Here is a 25,768-nt window from a genome sequence, read left to right on the forward strand (position 1 = left end):
TTTTCTTCTAGCAAATGTTTGATTCCTGAAAAGATTTTTTTCTATTTAATGTAAATTTTACATATACCTGCTGTTTCTTTGCCCATGTACTCTCTTTGTTTACACTTCTGGCATATCTTTTGTATTATAATCTGCATATTATTGAGTTCTCTTCCTTTCAATTCAGAAAGATTTAATCAGTTGTTATATTTTCTATCTTCCTCTTCTAAGCATTATAGGTTCCTTAGAATGGGTATAAACACTGTGTAGACTCTGTGGATGACTAGATAGGAGGAACACTGAGATAAAAATTATGCATTTCCATTGTTCAAGGATCTTAAGTATGAGTCAATCATTATAAAGTGTTTCAAAATCATAAGTTGTGAAAAATATGGAAGTACTTTATATCAAAATCTCCATCTTCGCTAGTTTTAGATAAATGATTTTGTGTTATTAAGCTATTTCATATTTCTGCCTTGAAACATTGGTGTTTTTTTCTTTTTAATTGCAGATTTTTGTTCATTCTTCTGGGACCCCTTGGAAAGGGTCAACAGTACCATGAGATTGGCAGATCAATTGCAACCCTAATGACAGATGAGGTATTTATTCAAGTTCAGAGGGGGTATTTTCCCCACTAGGGACATCTGACTTTTGGAGGTTCTTTATTCATGAAAATTTACTCTCAATTAAATTTCTGGGCATTGAATTCCTCTTTTTCTATGCTTTCTTTATAACATTTTCTTTGGAACAATTTGTTTGAAAGGAGTACAAATTCACACACATAACTATAATCCTTAAATTATCAGGTTCTAAAGAAAATTTATTATTTAGTGATGCTAGAACATATTAACATTTGCCTTTGCGTATATGTGCTACAAAGGTGACCACCATTGTTAACATCATTGTAAATCTTTTTCGGAGGATAAAATAATTTTAAAATCTCAAGAAAAAACAATGCCAGTTTTCTGAATAGCTTTCAAGACACAAAAATGCCTTCAACACCTATCAACTCATTGTGTAATTGCTAGAGTTTCTTAAACTGGGAGTTTGTCCCCTTAAAGGAATTATAGATGGATTTCAAAGGACCTGTGATCTTTCTGACACAGAAAACAGACTTTTCTAAGAAAAAAAATATGTAGATATATTTGGACTGGAAAAGTTTTCACCAGCTCCTTAAAAAGGTATATGTCTCCAAAAAATGTTAAGAAAAATAAAAATAAGAACGTAAAAAGGAGAATTTTGTATTCCCCAACACATTATAGACATGTATTTTTACTGTTTTTATTATTCAATAAGGACAGATGCAAATGATCATAGTCAAAATTAAGTAGTAAACAGCACATGGGATTATATATTGTCTAGAATCTCATCTAAAAATTTAATAATGTTTTCATGGAAATACATGACGTTGGACACCTGGGCATCTGTAAAAAATGAATTTATATCATAAATAAATTTCCCTAGGTTTATAAAATCTGAAAATTTTCCCTTGTTTGAAGTTTGATATACATTCCTTTATTATATGTGTTTAAATTATGTTTTATGGTTTACACATATGAAAACAAAAGCTAAGAGGAAAGTATTTTTGAAAATCAATTTCAGAAAGAACCTACATAATCACACTATTAATTTCCAATGACTGCAATTAAAATTACCACAAGCTGGGCAATTAAAGCAATAGTAATCTATTTTCTCATATTTGGGGGAGCCAGAAGTCTGAATCAAGGTGTCAGCAGGGCTACATTCTCTCGGAAAACTAGCGAGAGAGTCTCTCCTTGTCTCTTCCAGATTCTAGTGGTGTGTGGAGTTCCTTGATTTGTGGCAGCAGAATTCCAATTCTCTGCCTCCATCTTCATGTGGCTCTCCCTTTGTCACTCCGTGCCTTCTTTTCTGTTTCTTATGTGGATACCTATCGTTGCATAAGATCTCATTTTGAGACACTTGCCTTTATTACATCTGCAAAGACCCTCATTCCAATTGTTCATATTCTGAGGTTCTGGTGGACATATGTTCTGTAAGGCTACTACTCAGTCTAATATTTTTGGTAATGTCATTTATTGAAGTAAGCTGGGAAGAGACGGAAGAGTAAAAAAAATGGCTTCATGAAGACTATAGGCCTTCTCTATTAGAACGCTTTATGAGAAGACATGTACCATATCCTTGCTTTTAATGTTTTCATACTGATTAAATAATTTGCAATATTTACAGTATTGGAAAAATACAGTTTTCATACTGATTAAATAATTTGCAATATTTACAGTATTGGAAAATAAATGACAATGTGATTTGTATTCCACAATTTGAGTACTGTCCTTTTCCTGTACTGTTTCATGTTGTTGTATTTCCACATCTTACCCAGAAAGTTACCCCAAAAGATAAGAGCTGATAATAAGAGGACACCTTAATAATAATAGCCTATTCATCAAATTATAATAGCCTATTCATCATAAAAACACTTAAATACTTTATAAAGAGAAAGTGTTTTTTTTATTGCCCAAAACCCAACCAGAGATATTGTTCTTCTTATTTTTTTTAAGATTTATTTATTTATGCATACAAGAGCTGGGGTGCAGGCCAGAGATGTGGGGGTGGGGGTTAAGAGGATTCACCAGAGACAGAGTGGGGAGCAGAATAGGCAGACTGACTGAAATGCACTGCTGAGAAGAGCAGTGGGTGAGACAGGAGAGGTCTGCTGTGCCATGTGGGTCAGCTCCCTGACCAACCAGGAATCGAACTCCTGCTTCAGTGGCTGCAGATAGCTTTACAATGCTGATGCTTAACCTCTTGCACCACCAGGGGGGCCCCCAAGATATTGTTCTTACCTAATTGCTTTGAAAGCTACTGAATACTTGTTTAACAGCAAGACTTAACATGTTGATTCATAGTTTACTTTGATTAAGAACATAGTTAATTGGGTTACTTTATCAAACTAAATTCCATGAGAACAGCTACCCTTTATTTTTTATTTATTTATTTTTAAAGATTTATTTATTTATACAAGCACTGGGTACAGTCAGAAGCGTGGGAGGGTGAGAGAACTCACTAGAGACAGAGTGGGGAACAGAACAGGCAGACTGACTGAAATATACTGCTGAGGGGAACAGCAGGCATGGCAGGAGAGGTCTGCATGCCTTGTGGGACCCTTGCTGGCGGCCCGGGGACCAAACCGGTGCTGCAGAGACTGCAGGCAGCTTCACAGCCCAGTGCTCAACCACTGCGCCACTAGGGGAGGCCCAGAACAGCTACCCATTTAATACTCATTTATGTCTCCTGTTTTTGTCAGGTGTTCAAATAAATACTTGTTGACTAAACTCTGTTTTTTTCCTCCTTGTACTGACAATTCCTTACAACCATCATCTTCTTAAGTATCTTCAGATTTAGCACGTATAGATCTCAGTTCAGTAAATGTTTTATTTTTAATGAATTAACAACTGAATGTGCTACTCATCCCACAATAATACCTTATCTTGACTCAATCTATTTTCTCTCATTTTGTTGAGCATTACTAGAGATAAATCATATAATTTGCTTTTTAAATTAAAGTAACATTGGTTACTTTACAAAAGGTGACTGGCTCTTATAACTTCCATTTGAAAGTGACATATGTACACCTAAGCAGAATATACTTAATCCCAATATCAAGGAAGACAAGCATTGCAGTCCTATCCTATCATGGGCCTAGAAGAAAAGCTGAGTTATCTGTCAGTAACCTAAATGACTACCATGTACATGTGTTTGTGTGTGTGTGTGTGTGTGTGTGTAATTGTAACTCACATTTTGAATGCATATACACTTTCTGTACTCTATAGATATGGTACCTGTCCAGAAAATACTAACTTGTAACAATATTACTATTTATAAATGAAAGCATAATTACCATTTTTAGTTTATGTATGCCACGGTATAAATATTGCTGAAATTTTTAATATATTTTACAAATTTTTAATCTATTTTTAAGCAATGGTTTCTTTCAGAAAGTTTGGTTTGCCGACACTTCAGTTATTCCTGTCTTGAGTCATTAATTCTATTTTTATGAGCTTCCTTTCATTATCCTTTCCCTTTCTCTTGCCTGTAGAAACTTAAACATTCACTTTGGCATATTAAGAAAAATACATATCTGTGTGCATTTATGGAGTAAACTAAGCTATATTATTTTATATCAAAAACTTCTTTAGTTAAAGCTGGCTAGTTATTGAAATTATTATAGTCACATATGAGATAACTGGGAAAAGAAAACACTGAACATATTAAATTTTTATAATGACTTTTTAATCTATAAATAACATTTCTTTTCCTTCTGTAGGTATTTCATGATGTTGCTTACAAGGCTAAAGATCGTAATGACTTGGTGTCTGGAATTGATGAATTTCTGGATCAGGTAACTGTTCTCCCTCCTGGAGAATGGGATCCAAGCATTCGAATAGAGCCTCCCAAAAATGTTCCTTCCCAGGTATGTATATTTTAAAATATTCTTTAAGTCCCCAGGATTTTATTATCTTTCAAATAAATGGCTAAAATAGTTTAACTCATCGGAATATCGATTATAACCTCTAAGGCAGGAGGATGAAGTTACAAAGTCTCCCTTAACTCTACCCAACACACTTCACCTCACTGAGAAATCTGATGTTTTAATGATACCCTATTAAGTCAAATAGCCCTCAAAAATTTATAGATCCATTTTACAAGGTAAATACTGGAGAAAAATTAAATTTTGATAAATTTATAAATTGTGGTTTGAGAAAAAATTTTTTTCTGTATTCTTATATATCACTTTGACATTGGCATGTATTAGGAAAATGCAAAGTACTGGCTAAGTATATTATATAGGAATCTCCCTGTGACTGCTGATCACATCTATTATTGTGAAGAACTTTTTGTTATCATTCTTATGTTTGCATTACCTTTCTATTGGTGTATTGTACAAAAATTGTAAAAATTGTGTCCATAAATGTCTAATGTGCATTTACTCATTATGCAATCCAGATAGATAGATAGAAAGATTGTTGATATTATGTAGGCATCATTTTCTTATTGCAGGCATGACTTAGTTGAGAGTGGCAGCCAAACATTTGCTGAGCCCACTTTTCCTATTGCCAGCACTATTCCTATTGCTAGTTGTCATTTACTCAGCCTTGTCTTTGGCTCTTGTCTCTGGGGAGCCCAGCCTGGTTTGATTCTACTGTCCTAGTTGAAGTAACAGATGGGCTAATTTTATTACCCAGCCCTGAATTTAGAAGATCTTCTGGTTGATCAGAGGTAGACAACTGAGCAGGTGTACCACTCAACCATGAGTGTTTAAAAAGGTCATCTCAATCCCATTGTCGAGTTAAGGAAAGTAGACTGACGTTTCATTTCTATATTTTCATTCTGAAGCCATTTCATAATTTAAAAAATTATTTGCTTTTGTTTTCTCAACAACTATAATTTTGTGATTCTGTAACTGTAGCCATGTAGTTTCAGTTGATCTACTACCAAAAAAAAGCAGCTTAGGGCGTAATTTTAGGGGTTACATTTTGTCTTATTTTTGTGCTTTTTTATATCTTTGCACTTAAAATATTTTATGTGCCTTTATTAGAAAAGGCAGTTTAATGCTTCCTGATGTAATGAGAAACTCTTTAACTCATGTAATTTTGGAAAATATTAATATATTTAGAGTGAGATTTTGAAAGTCATTTGTCAACATCATTTGAATATTTTGTGAAACACCTTGCCTTTGAGAAATGATGATTTTTGAGGCAAGTTGGGGCATGATAACTCTACGTCTAAATTACTTTTATGAGACTTTAAAATCAGGATTAGTGATTCAAATCTGAGTATTGACAGACAGTAGTAGAAAGAACATTGAATTAAGAATCAAGGGACCTGGATTCTGTTATTATTTGTTTGCATGAGTTTGAAGAGATGCCTTAAACTGTACTGATGTTCTGTATCAGTGTGAACTTTTTGCAATGACAAAAATGTCCTAGATCTATGTTCTCTATTAATCCAACTCATTATTGAGTCCTAGAAATTTGGCAGTGGCAACTGAGTACTGTGTTTTAATTTTAACTTTTAAACAAATAGCCTTAGGTAGGTACTGGCTATCATATATTAGCACGGTTTTATATGAGTTTAGATTAGAGTTATACCCTGTGCTTCTTTATAACATTAGTATTTTCAATTTTTTATAATACTTATATTTTACCTTTAATTATGAAATATTTCATACATTGATAATATATTATAACATTCATTGTTTGCTCACTTCCAGATTTAACAGGTGTGAACATTCTAGATATTTGCTTCAGATTTCCTTTGAAAAAATAATAGCAGTACAAAACACAACAAGCAAAAACAGACAATTATAAATCAGAGACATACTGTAGGAGGAAGCAGAGGGATCAGAGGGAGAGAGGGAGGGAGAGCACAGGGGACTGAGGTGATGGTGCACGGGTGCATTGGTGAAGGAAACTCTGTGGGGACTACACCTGACGGGGTGGGAGAAAGCAAATATTGTTTAAAAATGAACAATGATGTAAAAAATAAAAAAAACTAATAAAAAATATTAAAAAATACAGTATGTTTCATAAAATTGAATACCTCTTGCTCATTCCTCCCTCTCCATAGACAGCCACTGCTCTATTGGGGGAGGATCTTATCCCATGCAATCTTTGTTATATTTTATACAGTCCTTATTTATGAAAGCTGTACAGTATAGTTTTATTGGTATTTTTTATTTATTTATTTTTTGGGGGGGATTTGCACAAACATATGATTTTATTTTTTTAAATAATAAATTTTATTTTTATATTCCCCATACAATTGCAACCCCCCCCATTCTGACCCCAATCCCTCCCCTCCCGCCACCCACCCCCCCAAAGGTGTCTCTGGTTCATAGTTTTTTGTTGATTTTGATTTTCACTTTCTTATAGTTATTCATTTTCCTGGTCCCTTATTTAAGTTTTCTAGATTCCTGCTATGAGTGAGACCATCCGGTATTTTTCTTTTTCTTTTTGGCTTATTTCGCTGAGCATGATCCCTTCCAGCGCCATCCATGTTGCTGCAAATTGCATGTGTTTATCTTTTTTGAATGCTGAGTAATATTCCATGGTATATATGTACCACATCTTCTTGATCCAGTCATCTATTTTTGGGCATTTGGGTTGTTTCCAAAGCTTAGCTATTGTAAACAGTGCTGCTATAAACATAGGGGTGCAGGTGCTCTTTGGAATTGATGTTTCTGTGTCCTTTGGGTAAATACCTAGGAGTGGAATTGCTGGATCATATGGAAACTCTATGTTTAGTAGGTCCAGAAATCTCCACACAGCTCTCCATAGTGGTTGGACCAGCTTGCACACCCACCAACAGTGCAGAAGAGTTCCTTTTTCTCCACACCCTCGCCAACATTTGTTGTTGCTAGTTTTTTTTAATATGTGCCATTCTCACTGGTGTAAGATGGTATCTCATGGTAGTTTTGATTTGCATTTCCCTGATTACAAGTGATGTTGAATATTTTTTCATATGCCTGTTGGCCATTTGCATTTCCTCTTCAGAGAAGTTTCTTTTTAGCTCTTCTGCCCATTTTTTGACTGGATTATTTTCTTTGTTGTTTGCTGAGTCTCATCAGCTCTTTGCAGATTTTTGTGATCAGTTCTTTATCATTAGTGTTTTGTGCAAAAATGTTCTCCCAGTCAGTGGGGTTTCTCTTTGTTTTTGTTATTGTCTCTTTTGCTGTGCAGAAGCTCTTTAATTTGATGTAGTCCCAGCTGTTTATCTTTGCCTTCACTATCACTGCTTTGGGTGATGTGTTTGTAAAGATGTCTTTGATGTGAATATCACATAGTATTTCGCCTATATTTCCTTCTATGTATTTTATGGTTTCAGGTCTTATGTCTAGTTCTTTAATCCATTTTGAGTTGATTTTTGTGTATGGTGTGAGGTAGTGGTCAAGCTTCATTCTTTTGCATGTAGCGACCCAGTTTTCCCAGCACCATTTATTGAACAAACTTTCTTTGCTCCAATGCATAGTCTTTGCTCCTTTGTCAAAGATTAGTTGACCATAAATCTGTGGGTTTATTTCTGGATTTTCTATTCGATTCCATTGGTCTGTATGTCTGTTCTTGTTCCAATACCATGCAGTTTTGATGATTATGGCTTTGTAGTATAGTTTGAAGTCTGGGAGTGTGATGCCTCCATTCCCTTCTTTTTTTTTTTTTCAGGAGAGCTTTGGCTATTCGGGGTTTTTTGTGATTCCATATGAATTTCATCAATAATTGTTCTATTTCTTTGAAGAATGACATTGAAATTTTGATTGGAATAGCATTGAATCTGTATATTGCTTTTGGTAGGATGGCCATTTTAATAATGTTTATTCTCCCAATCCATGAGCAGGGGATGTCTTTCCATTTCTTTGTGTCTTCTTCTATTTCTTTTAACAGTGTTTTATAGTTTTCTTTGTATAGGTCCTTTACCTCTTTTGCTAGATTTATTCCCAAATATTTGATTTTTTTTGTTTCAATAATAAAAGGGATTTTTTTTTGATTTCTTCTTCTTCATCACTGCTAGATTCATCTGACAGAATTTCAGGACATTTGGTTCGTTTAATTTTCCTTGCCATTCCAGAACTGTTCCGTTCCTTTTTGTTGCTTTTGCTAGAAGTTTTTTTAGATTTTGGTAATGGTTTGCCAGAAGGCTTTGGATGCATTAAGAAATTCAAGATCCTCTTCACCAATTCACTATTTACACCTGATCGCTCCAAATCAAGAACTTCGCAGATGCTCTTTAACATGGCATTTCTAAATTTTTTCAACATTTCTTCCTTCTTTTTATACTGGATACTTCCTTTTTCAAATAGAAAGCCACTGAACTGACCCACATTCTTCTTTAATGAGGACACTGTGCCCGGTCTGTTGTAAAGCAGTTTATGCAGATTTCTAAGTTCATCTGTTTTCTTTTTACTGAGAAAGCAATGTATCCTTTCAATTTCACAAAGTTTTTGACCCTTTCCTTGTGCAATTGTAAATGGCTCTCTTGGTAAAGAAGAGACTTACATTGCCAACCTTTCTACTTTCTTCTTTCCCCTCTTGCCTTCCACAATGAGACTCTTTTCTTTTTGTTCCTCCTCATCATCCTCCTCCTCCTCGTCGTCGTCGTCCTCGTCGTCGTCCTCACTTTCCTCTTTGGGGTCCGGCATTTCGGGCTCCTTCTCGGCTGCGGGCTGCGCGGGGGCGCCCTCGCCCTCGGCCGCGGGGCCGGCGGCGGACATGCTAGGGGGGAGCCTGCGGGCGGGAGGCGGTCAGCCGTCCGGGCCTCGCTGCGATCGGGACGGGGCGCCCCCCCACCCCGGGACTAGGCCGACACCCCTGGGCCCGGCGGGGAACCCCACCTCGCGCCCTTCTCCTCCCAGCGGCCCCGGCCAGGCCCCCCCCCCACTCCCGCTCCGCGCGCTGTCGGGGAGGCCCGAGGGGCGAACCGGGGCCTTTATTGGTATTTTTTAAATGTATGCTATAATTGGATGAAACTGTGTTTCTATGTTTTCTTTATTAAATGGAGCAAAAATGAATCAAAATATATTAATTCCTCTGATTTTATACTCATTCAAGTAATATTTTCCCTAATGGGATAATTTCCAAGGTTTTTACCCTTTTGAAATGTGTGGATTGCAGAATTTTTAATACTTTTCCTTCCAGTTAATAGATGAATAACCAGTCATAACCTGAAAATATTCTTCAGAACTTTGTTGTTATAATCACTGTGATATAGTCACTCCCTGGTGTGTATCCTCAGCTTCTTTGTTTTGCTCTCCTGCCATTCGCTTGTTTGTGGAAACTGCAACACTGTGTGAAGCTCCTCAGTACCTACACTGATGCAGCCGAGGGCAGCAGAGGGAAAACATTGACTGCACTGACTGATCCCACATAATTTATAACCACATATGTACATCAAGCGTGCACTGACTGTTGACACGTTCTCATGCTATACTTCCCTACTCCAATCATTCTCTTTAAGTGACTACTGCATACCTCTATTCTCTCCTTAATGCTTCAGCACATTCTTCCTTACCCTGATCCAGAATCTTTATTGCCACTACCATTACCCTCATTCCTGCCACCATCACCTTTCTCCTGGATTAATCAACTAGTCTTCCAAACGTTCTCCTTGTTCTACCTTTGATTCCTAGAATCTGGCCTCAACACAGTGAGCAGAGTTACTGCATTTTAGGTCTTGCTACTCCATTCTGCAAAAACATGGAAAGGTTCCTCATTTCACTGGGAATAATAGCCAAATACTCAGAATGGTATTAAAGCTGTGTTGTCTAGCCTCTCTCTACCTCTCAGACACCATCAACCACTTCCTCCCTTGGTTACTCCTCAACTATATTGACCTACTTGCCCCTTATTCTGTAGATCCTCCAGCCATACACTCCAGCTTTAAGACTGTCCCACTGTTATTTCTGCCTGTATATCTCCCCAGCTATCTTTCCTCACCTGATTAATTCCCTCACTTCCTTCAGGTTTTTTTTCTCAAGTATTATGTTCTTAATGATCTTGCCTATTTATAATTGTCAATCCTACCCCCCCCACACACACATCTAATGCACTAGAGAATTAATGTACTTGTCTGTTTGCCTTCATCATTAGAATGTAAGCTCCACAGCCTAGTAGACAGTGGCTGACCTGATATCTGACATAAATTGGAGCTCTATTAAATTAATCAATTGTATAATTTGAGTAGTCAAATAAGTTACCCATTGGCTTGTTTTGAAATATTGAAATATTTTGTTTGTTTCTGAGCAAAAAAACAATTTCTATATGTTCCTCAGAATATCCATTGCAGCTGTTCATATATCTCTTTTCAAGTAAACTTTTCCTCTTATAAGGTGAACTCCTTGAGGAAATGGATACTTTAGAATAGCTAATATCTTTCATGAGTTATCATTTACTTTATTAGTGTATAGCTTTTTCCATTGTAAAACAATGACTTAACTTATTCAGTAGAGGAAAACCATATAAATTGCTTTCTGAGACTGGTGGAAGCTCAGAAATGTTTCCTTGGGTGATTGGGAAGTGGGTATTGACAGTCACTCTGAAAACCCTTTGCTAAAGTATGCTAGTTATTTATCTGTAAATGCAGTCCCTTTGCCAGTTGACAGACATCTTCTCTTTTATCTTTGAACTTCAGTTCATTGTGTCGGTTCATGAGCCTGGGAAATTTTTAAAAATATCAAACAATAAACTTTGCTACATTGTGTGCATTTCAAACCTTGAATGTCCCATCCTGAAAAACATCAGTTAATGATTCACTTTTGTTCATGTTTACACTAAACAAGAAGAATGTGTTTGCATGTTTACTCTATTTTAGAATGTCAGTTAAGTAAAAATTTTAATTGAACCAATTAAATTTTTATTTTGTAATACTGTATTATGGTTTTATGAACTTTTGAACATATTGGTATGCTCTAAGATCACCAATAGGTAGGGTTTTCTTATTTTTTAAAATCTGTCACTGACAAAAGTGGTGCAATAGACCTATGGGAAAACCACACATGCAGAAAACTTAATTTGTCATCTGCTTAATTAGAAGCTTCCTTCTATAATACTCTGGGATCTCTATGTATTTGGAAGTACCATATTGTAGAGTATTTCTTGGTTATCTAGGAAGATATCAGAGGGAAATACATTTTAAAAATAGCTAATAATATTAGTTAATATTTATTGAACACACTGTAGAGGCAGAGGGTAAATTTTCCCCTATACCTCTAGGTTTTCTCAGGCCAGTAGAGTTAGCAAAACATCAGGCGGTTTGGTAAGAGTAAAATAACAAATTTAATTACATATGTGTAGGAAATTTACATGGTTGTAAATTCTGGTGTATATATATATATGACAGCCAAAGTTTTTTAATCTTTGAGCTAGTGAATAGGGATTTAGGGTATCATGGGATAAGGGAGCAGACTCATAATGAGGAGAGAATGACTCATAAAAATCAGATATTCTCTATGTACATGCTTGTCCTATCATAAAGATAGGTTTCTCTTATAGAAAGTTCGTTTTTTGTGATTTAAAAAAAATTATAGTATCTTTTATTGGAGTAACCTCGGCTTATATACTGTATGTAATATGGGGATACAGGTTCACACCTCTTCAGACGTTGTTTCTACACCACACCTACTGCCAAGCCCCAGTAGTCCTTATCTCTAGTTCATTGGGTGCCCCTCCCCAGTTTGCTCCCCACCCTCATCCTTGTAGCCTCAATTCTGTTTTCAGATATCTGGGATTTGTTTTGGTTTAGTTTTGTCTGTTCCTTTGTTTTGTTTCTCTGTAGTCCACATACAGATGAAATAATCTGGTATTTGTCTTTGTCCTTTTGACTTATTTTGCTTAACATAATCCCTTCCAATTCCATCTATATTGTTGCAAATGTCAAGATTTAAGTTTTTTATTACTGAGTAGTATTCAATTGTGTATATATACCACATCTTCTTAATCCACTCATCTAGTTAGACACTTAGATTGTTTCCAAAACTTGATTATTATTAATAGTGCTACAATGAGCATAGGAATATATATATCCATTTGAATTAGTGTCTGTGTTCTTTGGGTAGTTACCTAGTAGTGGAATTGCTGAATCATATGGAGGTTTATTTTTAATAATTTGAGAGATCTCCAACTGTTTTTGATAGCCATCAATAATGTATAAAATTTCCTTTTTCTCTATATCTTCACCAATACTTGTTTCTAGTCTTTATAATATGTCCCATTCTCATAGGTTTCTAGTGGTATCTCATATGGTTTTGATTTGCATTTCTGTGATAAGTGATAATGAAAATTTTTTTCATGTGCCTGTTGGCCATTTGACTGTCTTCTTGGGGAAGTTTCTATTTAGCTCTTCAGCCCATTTAGGGTTGTTTTCCCTTTTTGTTGAGTTGTATACATATTTTGTACATCTTAGATAGTAGTCCCCAATGTATAATGTACAAATATCTTCTCCCATTTGGCAGAGTGCTTTTTGTTTGTTTGTTTTAATTATAGCTTCTTTCCCTCTGCAGAAGCACTTTAGTTTGATGTAGTCCTATTTTTTTTGTTTTTGTTTATTTTACTGTTGAAGTACCCCAAAACCTCCCTGACTCAGTGTGTTTTATCTGTTTATTATGAGATAGTGATCCAGTTTCATTCTTTTCCATGTTGCTATCCAGTTTTCCCAACATCATTTCTTGAAGAAACTTTCCTTTCTTCACTATATGTTGTTGGCTCATTTGTTATAAATTAACTGTCCGTAAGTCTAAGTGTGGGTTTATTTTTGGACTCTTGATTCTATTCCATTGATCTGTGTCTGTTTTTATTCCAACACCATATTGTTTTAAGTACTGGTGAAATCCGCAGGGTCTTAGCTTAGCTACATGTCCAAGGTGACCTGCCTTGGTAAGACTGTCTGGACATCTTGGGAGACCTATCTGTATATCTTAGGGAGGCCTATGTTTCAAAATTCTGTCAGCATATAACATCATAACTAACACCTTTTCACCCAAACCTACCCTGATTCTAATCTCTCTTTGTCCCCTTTTCTTTATTTTTCCTTATAGCTCTATTTCTATCTGATATTATGGGTTTGTTGTTTATTTCCACTAATAATAAACTTTTGTTGGTTGCTCACTTTTGCATCTCTAGTATCCATAACAATGAAAGACACATACAGGGCACTCAATAAATAATTGAAAGAATGAATACTTTTAAGAAACACTTTAAAGAATGAATGAATGCCTAGCACATTATTTATTTTCTCTTCACATTTATTGTTTGCATCTAGAAACACACCCACACTGATAGGTATTGCTAGTACTCAAGTAAAAGGAAGAGGAAAATGAAGCTTTAGGAGGCTAGATACGGTCCTTGAGATCATGCACCAAATAAGTAACAGAGCCTGGGTTGTTCCATCCTGCATATTGCGTGAAGGGAAAAACGTTGTTTTTATTGTTTTTAACGAGTGAGATTGAAACATAAAATCAAAACCAAAAATCTTCCTACAGGAGAAGAGGAAGATCCCTGCTGTACCAAATGGAACAGCAGCTCATGGGGAAGCAGAGCCCCATGGAGGACATAGTGGACCTGAACTCCAGCGAACTGGAAGGTTAGTGAAAAGCACTTGTATGGGACCTCAAAACTAAATGCTGTATATGTATACATAGAGAGAGACCATTTCCTTTGTCAAAAGTTGTTGTGTTAAGATCCAATATTTTTTAATACTCTGGATATAAAAATGCCAATTAATTCAATTTCTCTGTAGTTACTAATGATTGTCATTACTATTAAACCAGAACAGTGGATACACTATTTCATTTTATCTTAAACCGAGTCTTTATTTTGCTGTGCATAAAAAGCATTTGCAGATTCTTCTAATGAGTAAGAAAACTGTCAGTTGTCCCTTCCAAAAGAGCTTGTTGAAAGCTTCAAGTTCAAGATGGAAATAAAAATATCAAGACTCAGTCCTTTAGACTCTATCTCATTACATGCAAATAGGATGTATATAATAGTATTTTTTATCTTTACGGTTGTAATTTGAAAGAGCTATATGATTTATTTTTCTAATCACACATCTTTGAAGAGATGAAAGCTTCAATTTATTTCTTAAAATGATTCTTTATGTTTTTTTGACAGCTTGTCTCTCTCTAAGCAATGTGTGAGCAGAAAATCAGATACCCTTGGGTGGGTCTCTCTTTAGGGAATATGCGCACATAGCCTCCATTATAACTGAAGGCAATTGCAAAGGCTCTGCAGGATTGGTGTTCCTCTCCCCTCAAGGCCATTTCCTGTACTGCTTTCACTGTGTCCTCTAAGCTGACTTTTCACTTCCTGACAACTCTGCATTTTAATTCTCCTTTGTTCTTTCCCTTTATGTTTTGTCTCTGAGGAAATGTCCTTTAATGTCTTCCTCAGGCTCCATACATAATTTGAGATGGTTCAAACAATTTTTTCCTTTTCCCTTTACTGGAAGCATTGTTACTCCTTCTGTTTGCTTTCATATTTTCAAATGCTGTCTTTTTATTTTTGGTGGTAATTTTTCTCTCTCTCTCAGGTGTAACATGCCACATAGCTTAGTTTTTTTTTTTCAAAGTTCACTTTTCCTTACTGCTTCCTAAATCCTCCCAGGTCACCAATATCCGGTATCTTCGCTTCTCCAGAGTTCTTCCACAGATTCTGTTGCTGACATGACTTGAAGTATCCATTACTCATCTGCTCTCCTGGAGCTGCGGTGTACATCTGGGCTGCTCTTGCACTGTTCTCTGTAATGACCTCCCACTTCTGGACTTAGATTTTTGCTGCTAAAAGCACGTTATTACACAGTAATATAACAGCTATTTAGACTAATGTATGCCCAAATAAGTAAATAGAAAAAACGGGCTAATGAAAAGTGCTATCAAGCTTATTAATATTAGCTACTAATTGACGGTTTATAACCACCTCAAATTCTTTTTGGGATTAGGTGGGGTATAAATCTTGAATGAGTAAATAGATGAGCAGATTAAATCTAGTTTAAACTGTGACTTTGACAAGTTAACAAGTAATTCAGATATGTCCCCCAAAATAAAAATATGCAATATTTTACCAAACACAGGTAGAGGAACATAAGATGATCTTTGTGTTTGCATTTCACAGGTTCTCTGCAAGCTTCTCTGTTTTAAATGTCTTTTTTTCAATTGGAATTTCATCCTTTTCAACCTCTCCTACTCCATACCCCTCACTTAGAGGTAATCTCTAGGAAAATATAGTGATTCAATCACTCACATAATAGTGAGAGAGCTATGAATATGTTAATATTATGTTTAGATCAGGGCAATTAAAAGTAATAGCCACATTTTTTCAGTTATGCTGAAGATGTACATTTTCCAAGGCAAAATGTAATTTGTTTCTCAAGAGAATAATAATTTTTTAGGTGATTCGTAGATTGCCAAATGAATATTCCTATTTAGAAAATAACAAAAGTTTAATAATTTTGCATACCATAAGTACATTCAGAATATTTGCAATATATTGGAATATAAAAGTTCTTTAACTTCCATGTGGAAACTTAAATATAATCTTATTCATTTTGATATGATATCTTCATAACATGGACACAAGGAACTTTTAGTAGTCAAGTGTTAAGTCTGCATATTATTATATGAGAATACCTGCTATTAATGTTCTCATTTTAAATAGATTTTTAAAAATCTAGTCATCAAATTTTGGCAGCATCTCTTAATTTAATACTATCCCCCCTCCCAAATTCTCTTCTAACTGATTCCATAAGGTTTTTGGATTTATTTTAAATAAATGATTTTATACCAAAAAAGCCATTATAGTCTTGTGAATGTTAAACACAGGAATAAGTTCAGGCAATAATGAATCAAAACTGATGGTTATTAGGCCCTCCTTGTAGTTTCCTAAAAATGAAAACAACTGTGGAACCTGTCTATCTCTGCTAAATATTACCATCATACAGCAGGCCATTGCTCTGCTTACTGGAACACTATCTGGTCAGAGGCTTTGTACTGTCAGTCAGGGTAGGAACTGGAGCCATGATTAAACATTGCTTTTTCTCTCTAGGGTGATGTTCAGTACTGGAGTGTACAAAAGCCAGTTTACCCTGTCTCCTTCGCATTCTGCTACAATAAATGGAATGTAAAGCATTAGAAAACATACCAAAATCAAGACCTGAGCTTAGGAGTAGGTTGATGTGGAAATGGTACAGAAATTAGAGTGAACTCTAAATCTCATTATCTGAATTTTGATTGATAAACAGCTCTGAACCTTGTTTGAGAGAACCTGGGATTTTTGGTTGTTGACACAATATGTGGTTAGAAATAGAGGTAACATAGTGTGCAAAGCCACCCGATAGATCATGAGAATACAACATAGCAGCTTAATAATCATCTCTGCTGGTGGAAAACATATACTGTGACCTGGCAACAAAGCAAATGAGCATTTGGATTTGTGTGTTTTTTTTTATATTCGGATTTCACTATTGTGTTTTTCCCCCCTGTCTTAGGATTTTTGGGGGACTTATTTTAGATATCAAAAGAAAAGCTCCATACTTCTGGAGTGACTTCAGAGATGCTTTCAGCCTGCAGTGCTTAGCATCTTTTCTGTTTCTCTACTGCGCGTGTATGTCTCCTGTCATCACATTTGGAGGACTCCTGGGAGAAGCAACTGAAGGTCGTATAGTATGTATTGTGGTTTTCTTCAGACTTTGCAAATCAGATTTTAAGATTCATAGTTAGATAAGTGAGCGTTAATTTTGGATTCCTTTATGAGGGGAGATTTGATGCAGATGCACTTTATGTGAGTTTTCTGGATGGCTAGTGGAACTGGTAACCTGCAAGTGGACTATCTCAGAACAATTAATCCTGGGTCTTACACACAGTTCTGTGTTCACATCCATGACCTCTAATTCTAGGCTAGCTTCAGAAGCTCTGGTTCTTACTTCACAGGCGCTCCATTTCCCATGTATATAGGTCATGCTTCTATCTAGAGACTTATTATGATTATAAGTAAACTGTTATTAAGCAAAAAAAAAAAAAAAAAAAGAAGGTGGAGATCTCATCCCCATTCACCACCTTTTCTATTGATTGCCGGCCCCTTTTCTTCTCCCTCTACCCCACGTCCTACCCAAGATTGCTAGGCTTCTCATAGCAAAAGAAAAAGAGTATACCCTGATATTTTAAACATTTTCCCCCTGGTTATAAAGTGGCTATGTGTACAGCTTAGATAATAGAATCATTTATGTCTCCACACAGAGTGCAATTGAATCTCTCTTTGGAGCGTCCATGACGGGGATAGCCTATTCGCTTTTTGGTGGACAGCCTCTCACTATATTAGGCAGTACAGGACCAGTTTTGGTGTTTGAAAAGATTTTGTTTAAATTTTGCAAGTAAGTGTTACATACATTTGGTGATTTGCCCCTTTCTATTTCTTTGTTGTATCACTTGTCCCAACACCATGTTTAGAGATTTGTATGGAGAGGGGGAAGAGAATTTGATTCAGTTTGCCATTTTTCTCCCTCCATGGAAATAAAATAGAAATAAAAGATTTGTGTGTCATATTATGTAATATTTACACATGATCATATTCCGTTCTAAGCACTGAGAACCCCCTTACACATTTGTCCCCTTAAGATGTTCCCTTTAGACAACGTAGTTCTTTAAAATACTCATAGGACATGAAGCTTATTTACTTTCACTTCTGTAATTACTTATTTCCAAGTATTTAAAATGGGGGCAAGCTGTTAAATGACCTTCTTTCACTGTTCTTTTCCTCCTCGTAGAGAATATGGGCTGTCATACCTATCTTTAAGAGCTAGTATTGGACTTTGGACTGCCACCCTGTGTATCATACTTGTGGCCACTGATGCAAGTTCCCTTGTCTGCTATATCACCCGATTTACTGAAGAAGCTTTTGCATCTCTTATTTGTATCATTTTCATTTATGAGGCCCTAGAGAAGTTGTTCGAACTCAGTGAAGCATATCCAATCAACATGCATAATGATTTGGAACTGCTGACACAATACTCGTAAGTACAGTTTCCTCTGTTAGCTATGGGGATTTTCTTTTTACAAATATTACTATTATTGTAAAAAATATTAAAAACTTCCTCGGCAGATAGAATGCCTTAAATTGACTCATGACCTAAATCTTGGATTCAGAGTTGAACAACATTTTAAAAGTCATCTAATTAATCAGTCATTCATTTGGTACTTGAATTCTCTACCAAGAACAGCTTTTTAAGTTTTATTTTTCAGGCACTCCTTATTAAGTAAATAATGAATCAAGGTCAATTTTACTATACAGGGATTTTGTTTTTGCAAAATATGTGTGATCAAAATCATATGATTTTGATCTTTCTTTACATCCTTTTTGATTTACTATAAATAATCCAAAGGAAGTAAGTAGTGGGAATATAAAATTTCAGATTTAGAGCAGTGAGTTAAAAGAGACAGATAGGGTCTAAATTGCATTAGCTTGATGTTTGAAAATAAAATGAAAACATGAGTAAAAATTACTAAATTGAAATGTAATTTTGATTTTGGTACTTACTACATAGTACACAGGTATCACTGATAGGATGAAAGGTGGGACTGGACTTACTACTCTTTCTAATTTTGCTATGTTGTCAGTTTAGAATTTCTCTAAGGCTGTTTTTGCAGAATATGTGTGCCCATTAAATTTGTATTTTCTTTGATTTAATTTTAAGATTTTTTGTTTGAGGTTATGTATATATATTTAGACAGTGAATATTTGAAATGTGGTATTCTTTCCAAAGCAGTTGTAACTCTACATCAACCACCAACACTCTTCTTATAACTTGCTTAGATTTTGTCTCAAATCATTTGAAGATTTGTATTTTCCTGCTATTAGAAGTTGAAATTAAGCAGAAACAGTGCAATATTACAATTTTGTTAAAATTAATTAATGACAGTGTTGAAATAACATGGTTTTTTAGCACTTTTACCTTTTTTTGGTCTTTAGAAATTAGTTTACACAGTGTACTTCTAATTTTGGCCAAGAAAAATCAAAATGGAAATACAAAATAACTTTCCAAATAAAAGCAAATAGTAAGAATGTTGTGCACAAATTTCTGAAAGAAATGAGGGAAAGCCCAGGGACACTCAGAAAGTAGACAGATGGGAAGGACAGTTTGATTAGAATGAGGAATTACAAAGATGCAGGCCTTTTCATTTATCCTTAGTGGAAAAGACAGCAGTACTACCTAATTTGGATATCCTTGCTAGGATATATAATTACCTCTACTTGGATTTTCAAACTGACTACATACCAGACAATATGCTAGGTCTAGGGAAATCATGAATAATATTCTGTCCTTAGTAAGTTTGCAATTTAGAAGGAAATATAGACAGACACCATAATGAAATAAGTGCTGTGTTAAGGGATTGGTAGAGAATGATATGGTGCCATATGAAAAAGGACTTGAATCAAAGAAGACTTCCTACAAGAAGTAACTTACAAGACCAAAACCCATGGGAGTTAGGAAGGTGTTGATGAATCAGGCAGGAGAGTAGGTCAGGTGGAAGTAGCGGCATAGGCCTCCATGCAAGAAATTTATTAATGCTATGAACTATTTATTCAAAGTCATATAGATAACAGCAGAACAAGAAATTAAAATCAGGTTTTATGAATCTGATGTAATTTTCAGTACCAGATGAAAACAAATAAGTTCTTCAATGGAAACAATACAGAACAAATAAAACTGGTAAAAGTAGAAATACTCTGTTTGAAGTGTGGAGAAGGCACCAATTGTTACCATTTAAATTGTTCCCTCACCTTCAATGGCAACTTTTAAGGTACTTCAGACTGAGGAACACAATTTAAGATCCCCTGGTCTAGAAAAAGATCAGAGAAACAAGGACTATGTCCTGGATAATGGTCACTGTTTGAAGGAAAAAGGATAAAAAAAAAAAGTAGCCATTAGGTAAAAGATAAAAAAGAGGCATCAGAAAAAGAAAAAAGCCATGGATATTATCGGGGTGTAGAAGGCAAAGGACCAGCCTATCAAGAAGTCTTTCGAGAGGACAGTGGTATAGAGATCAAACAGATCAAAGAAAAGAGATAGTTGTGAACTTTAAGAAATAATCTTGAGTGGAGAGGGGAGATAAGACTAGAAGCCAATGAGCCAAAAATTAAAGAGTCAACAGTAAATAAATGGGGAGAGTATGCAGCCATTTTAGTGTCAAAGAACATGAAAAACAATGCTTGCTGGAGCAGGCAATGGTGTCACTAGAAAGGTTATTTTTCATAGGAAAGGAAAGGAGGAAATAGAGATGGGAAAGAGTGATTCTAGGTGATGGAGAAAGAGTGGATAAACAAGTGATTGCAACCTGCCACAGTCACAAAGTGATGAAATAAAGACAAATTAGGGGGGGGTTAGGGAAGACAAATGCTCAGGGGATAATTTGAGAGCAAAAATAGCTTTACACATCCATGATTCCTGCTTTTCATGGTGATCAAGAGGAGAGTGGCAACTTTCTCAATGTTTCCATCTTTGCTTTTTTCAAAAAAGTCCCAAACAAGTTGAAGATGAAGTTGTGTTATGATCACAATGTGCATCTGAGACCTAATTATCAAAAGGCTAGGCATGCGTGTGTTGTTAGTCATTGTGTTTCTTTGACTAAGTGCCTTCCTCAAGCAAAATGAGGAGGTCAAAGGATTGGAAATACTGGTTCATACTGAGAGGTAGTAAGGTGTTAGTACAGCCTGGTATTGAAATGAGCGTATGAGAAACATGGAGAATAACAATCTCTCTGGGAAATGTCGCCCTGACCAGACATGCTTGCTGTGTTGATCTTCACTTTAGTTTTCATACCACGATTCACTAGTACCACTCAGTTCCTGGACGTGTACACGAACCTGATCAGGTGTTCCATCTGCTTGCTATTTGAAAAAGCAAAACCAACTTTTCTACTGTGCATGTAATGTGTATTTATATTATTTTACCTTTAGTCATGCAAAAAAGGGAAGAAAACAAGCTATTGTTAATAATAATGGCACTTTAATGTATTGTATGATCTAACACTTTTGTACAAAATTCCCATTTATAAAGTCCACATGACACTTTTTGTAGTTTTTTCTTTTTTTCCCTAATTTTTCACACTAATCAGTTTCTGAGTGTCATTATACTCATGTGCTCCAAAATTTTCTGCTGACATGGTTTGTCTTTTTTTGTTTTTTCATGAGTTTTATGAGAAAATGTCTTAGCAAATAATCATCTGAGATAAAGTATATCTTAGATTGCAGTCTGCAAACTGAGTGCGACTGTGCTGCCACATATTTGGTTCAGGTATAAAATGTTGAAAGGAGTTATATTTAGGATCTACATTTCAGATATTCTTTATATTTGAGCCTCCGATATTTCAGATTTCCTTTAATCATAGTTTTACCAACCAATAACAAAAAAAAAGTCTTAATTTTTTAGACTCTCCTAGTTCCTCTGGCATCCTAACCTTATAATGTGGTAATATGTAGACCTTATATTTGAAGCTATAAACTTTCCTTTCATTGTGCCAAGAGCAAATGTCAAGATAATCAATTTAGTTTCAAGAATATATACATTACACCAGACGATCAAGCTGAATATGTCAAGTTAGCAATAAGTAATGAGTTTGTGGAAATAACTTTTTCTAGGTTGCTTTGATTTTAACAAATGACAAAAATAGAAATAGGCAATCTGCTTATATAAGATGAAATGTTCCTTCATATAACATATAGTAATAATCTAAAACTATAAATGGTGACTACCTAAAGAAGGAGTAAGGTTGTATTAACTCTGCTGTTACTTGGGTCAAAGCAAAAGCAGGATCTGATGATTACTCTAGTTTCCAATATATTAACAGACTACAGTTAAATAAATTCCAACAATTACCAAGCTAATGTAGGAGTGATGTCACTACTGGTTATATGAAGGTTTTTTCTTTTCTTTCTTTTTTTTTTTTGTTTGGGGACATTTGCCCTATTTCTTTCATCCATAACCCAGGCCTCTACATAGCCCAGAAATAGCCCAGAACAGTTATCTTTTATGGATAAATGTTCTTTACTCAATGATATTTTACTCATAGGAAAATATTCTTCTCAGCTCAATTATATTTGAAGCTCCTTTAAAGTAGGAAACACATAACAGTTTTAGCTCTCATAATCTCAGCATAATGCTATAATTATAATAGGTGACAATGTATAATGATTAATTGAACATATTATAAAATAATTGACATCATCTGACCAATCTTGGTTGACAAGTAAAGACAACTGTGCTCTTTTACAATGCTTTTCACACTACTCTTAAAGATTTCAACTGAAAGTTTTGAATGAACTTGAGATATTACAGCAACAAGGGATAATGATGTACAAATTCAGATGCATAAAACTAGTTCTGACTGAATAATTCGACAGGATGCCAAAATGGTGGAGAAGTCATCTGGAAGAGCAAAGCGAGGCAAGACTGCAACCTATAGCAGAACTCCCAAAGTTGACCAGAGATGTGAGGAGATGATGAAAGGAAAGTTATCACAGCTCACTAGCCTTTTAATACTCACCAGTCAAAATAAAAAGGAAAACTTAAATTTATAAAAAGCGCTGTTTGAACTTAATCACATATCATCCTACATATATTTGAAAAATTTATCCTGATTGTTTGTAACATAGAACTGCATTTCTGTATAACTAATATATAAACTAATATGCAAACTGAGTGCGACTGTGCTGCCACATATTTGGTTCAGGTATAAAATGTTGAAAGGTGTTATATTTAGGATCTACATTTCAGATATATGTAATATATGTGTAACTCCACTAATCTTCATAATGCTAGGTCCATGATTATTAGGCAGATCTTTCTATCCACTGCACCAAGTAAATTATTTGATAACATATCATAAATGGATATGTTTTTTCATAATTTGCATTTTACATTTGTGTAAAATACTTCTTACAACTGACACGCACATTTGATTTAAAAATTTTCCCCCTTGCAAGGTTGTTATCAAGGCAGTAGATTATTTGACATCTTAGAAATAAATAAATGCAATATTAGAAGCCCAACAAATTATATTTAATAAGTGATCTTCTGACAACACAACTTATTTTTTTCTTAAACTAAATACTTGTTACCCTTGTTTTCTTTTCCTGCTTTTAAATGTAATTCTAATTTTGATGATGAAGGAGCTTTTGGCGTAAAAGATTAATGTCCTTCATCTTTCTTTGTCTAAAGAGACATGGAACTACCCATTAAATCCTTGTTAACTGTCCTTCAACAAAACATTTGCTTAGTTATTATTTTCCTCCTCTGCAACTACAGTTATACAGATTATTAGAATTATCTTTCATACATTGTTATCAAAAAGCTATGAAAATAGGGCCTACCCTGGTGGCTCAGTCTGTTGAGCATTGCGCTGTGAAGCTGTCCACAGCCTCTGCAGCGCCGGTTCAATCCTGGCCGGCCGGCCGGTGAGGGTCCACATGGCACAGCAGACCTCTCCTGTCACGCCCGCTGCTCCCCTCAGTGGTGTATTTCGTCAGTCTGCCTGTTCTGTTCCCCGCTCTGTCTCTGGTGAATCCTCTCACCATCCTGTGCATCTGGCCTGTACCCCGGTTCTTGCATAAATAAATAAATCTTTAAAAAAAAAACAATGAAAATATAAATTTACATGAGCACCCAATATTGTAGGGAGAGTATTAAGTAGGCATTAATAGTTTCTTCCTTAGGATGCAATGAATGCCAGCAAGTCATGTGGCTGTATATCAAGTATATAGCATTAACTTTGTTGAGATGTGATTGCTATTCTCAGAGATTTCAGTCTTTGAATTACTGACCCCATTTATCTTAGCTTACTAATTTGACCTAAATTTAGTGATCTATTTGAAAGTTTTTAAGGTAGAATATAATATTCCTCAGCATGGACATTGCAGTAATATGCATATATTAGGTTAGGTTATAACTATGGAAAGTTAATGTTTTAAGCTCTTGTATGCATAAATAAATCTTTTTTTAAAAAAGTTCTTAAAAAAACAATACCAGAAGTATTGTTATTTTAACAACTCCTCCCCCAAAGAAATAGTTGAGTATAAATCTAACAAAATATGTATAATATCTAAGTGGGAAAAACTACCCAAAGTGGATCGTAGACATAAATGTAAAATGCAAAGCTATAAACACCTAGAAGAAAACATAGCAGAAAACCTAGATGACCTTGGGTTTGGCAATGACTTTTAGATGCAACCCCAAAAGTGTAATCCACAAAAGAGTTAATAAGCTGGACTTCATTAAAATTAAAAATTTCTGTTGAATAAAATGAAATGTGAGAGGATGAAAATACAAGCCACAAACTGGGAGAGTATATTTGCAAAAGACATTTCTGATAAGGAATTATATAAAATATGCAAAGAACTTCTAAAATTCAGCATTAATAAAACCAACAATCCTAGCTTAAAAATGCACCAAGGCCATTGGGGAAGGAAATTCTATGGGGACTCAATCTGAGGGGGTGGGGGGAAGCAAATATTGTTTTAAAAAAATAATTAAAAAAATTTAAAAAATATGCACCAAGACCTTAACAGAGATCTCCTCAGAGAAAATATATACATGGTAAATAAGCTTATGAAAAGATGCTCCAAATCATATGTCATCATATATCATCAGTTTCTAAACCTCAATTAAAATTTTAATTCCAGGGAAAGTCAAAATTTTTCTTTTCAAAATCCCTCACTTTATTTTTACTGAATTCCTGTGGAACAGTTAAGTTTTATAGAACAAGTTAATGAGTTATGACTTATCAATAATCAGATAAAGAAGAGTAGAACCTACTTTTTCCAACCAGACTGTATGATCTCATTCTGCCAGTCAACTTTATCTTACCTGCTGGGCACATTGCCATGCATTCTTTAAGATTAATGTAGTGCTAGTTGGCAGCACTTTGTATATGATTAGATAATTTTACTCAGGGTATCTGCCATTCCTTTTGGGAAATTTTGAGCAAATTATTCTTGTTCATGTAAAATGCTGCTACATTATTCATTCATCTCTACTTTGCTGGATTTTAAGTGTCACTGCTACATACTTTATATTATTAGTCATGCTAAATGAATGCTTAGAGACATTGTTAATAACTTGTTTTAGAAAAAGAAACACTTCCCTTTAACTGTGGAAATTAATATGTTAATTGCACTGAGTACTATTCCTACTAGATATTTATAGAACTAGCCAGATTCAGTTAACTGAGCATATTTTTCTATTTATAATTGCAATTCTTGATAATATAGTGTTCAACGTA

General features: G+C 35.0%; 1 protein-coding gene and 1 pseudogene across 9 annotated transcripts in view; one reads left to right on the forward strand and one right to left on the reverse strand.

The window, feature by feature from the left end:
• The window catches only part of SLC4A10 (solute carrier family 4 member 10), a gene marked incomplete at both ends in the record, with an annotated part of 269,813 nt that overhangs the window by 182,254 nt on the left and 61,791 nt on the right, over positions 1 to 25,768 (forward strand). For all 8 annotated transcript variants that reach the window (XM_084240237.1, XM_084240240.1, XM_084240238.1 and 5 more), the window contains 6 exons: positions 491 to 578; positions 4,283 to 4,429; positions 13,985 to 14,085; positions 16,984 to 17,158; positions 17,732 to 17,865; positions 18,259 to 18,504. In XM_084240237.1, the coding sequence (XP_084096363.1) occupies positions 491 to 578; positions 4,283 to 4,429; positions 13,985 to 14,085; positions 16,984 to 17,158; positions 17,732 to 17,865; positions 18,259 to 18,504 (891 nt within the window). The remainder of the gene's footprint in view (positions 1 to 490; positions 579 to 4,282; positions 4,430 to 13,984; positions 14,086 to 16,983; positions 17,159 to 17,731; positions 17,866 to 18,258; positions 18,505 to 25,768) is intronic.
• LOC311175412 (protein DEK-like) lies at positions 8,400 to 9,223 on the reverse strand (annotated as a pseudogene). The gene has a single exon. The product of its transcript is annotated as a protein DEK-like (transcript).

Source organism: Talpa europaea (assembly GCF_964194135.1).
Source record: "Talpa europaea genome assembly, chromosome: 1".
NCBI classification, from domain to species: Eukaryota; Metazoa; Chordata; class Mammalia; order Eulipotyphla; family Talpidae; genus Talpa; species Talpa europaea.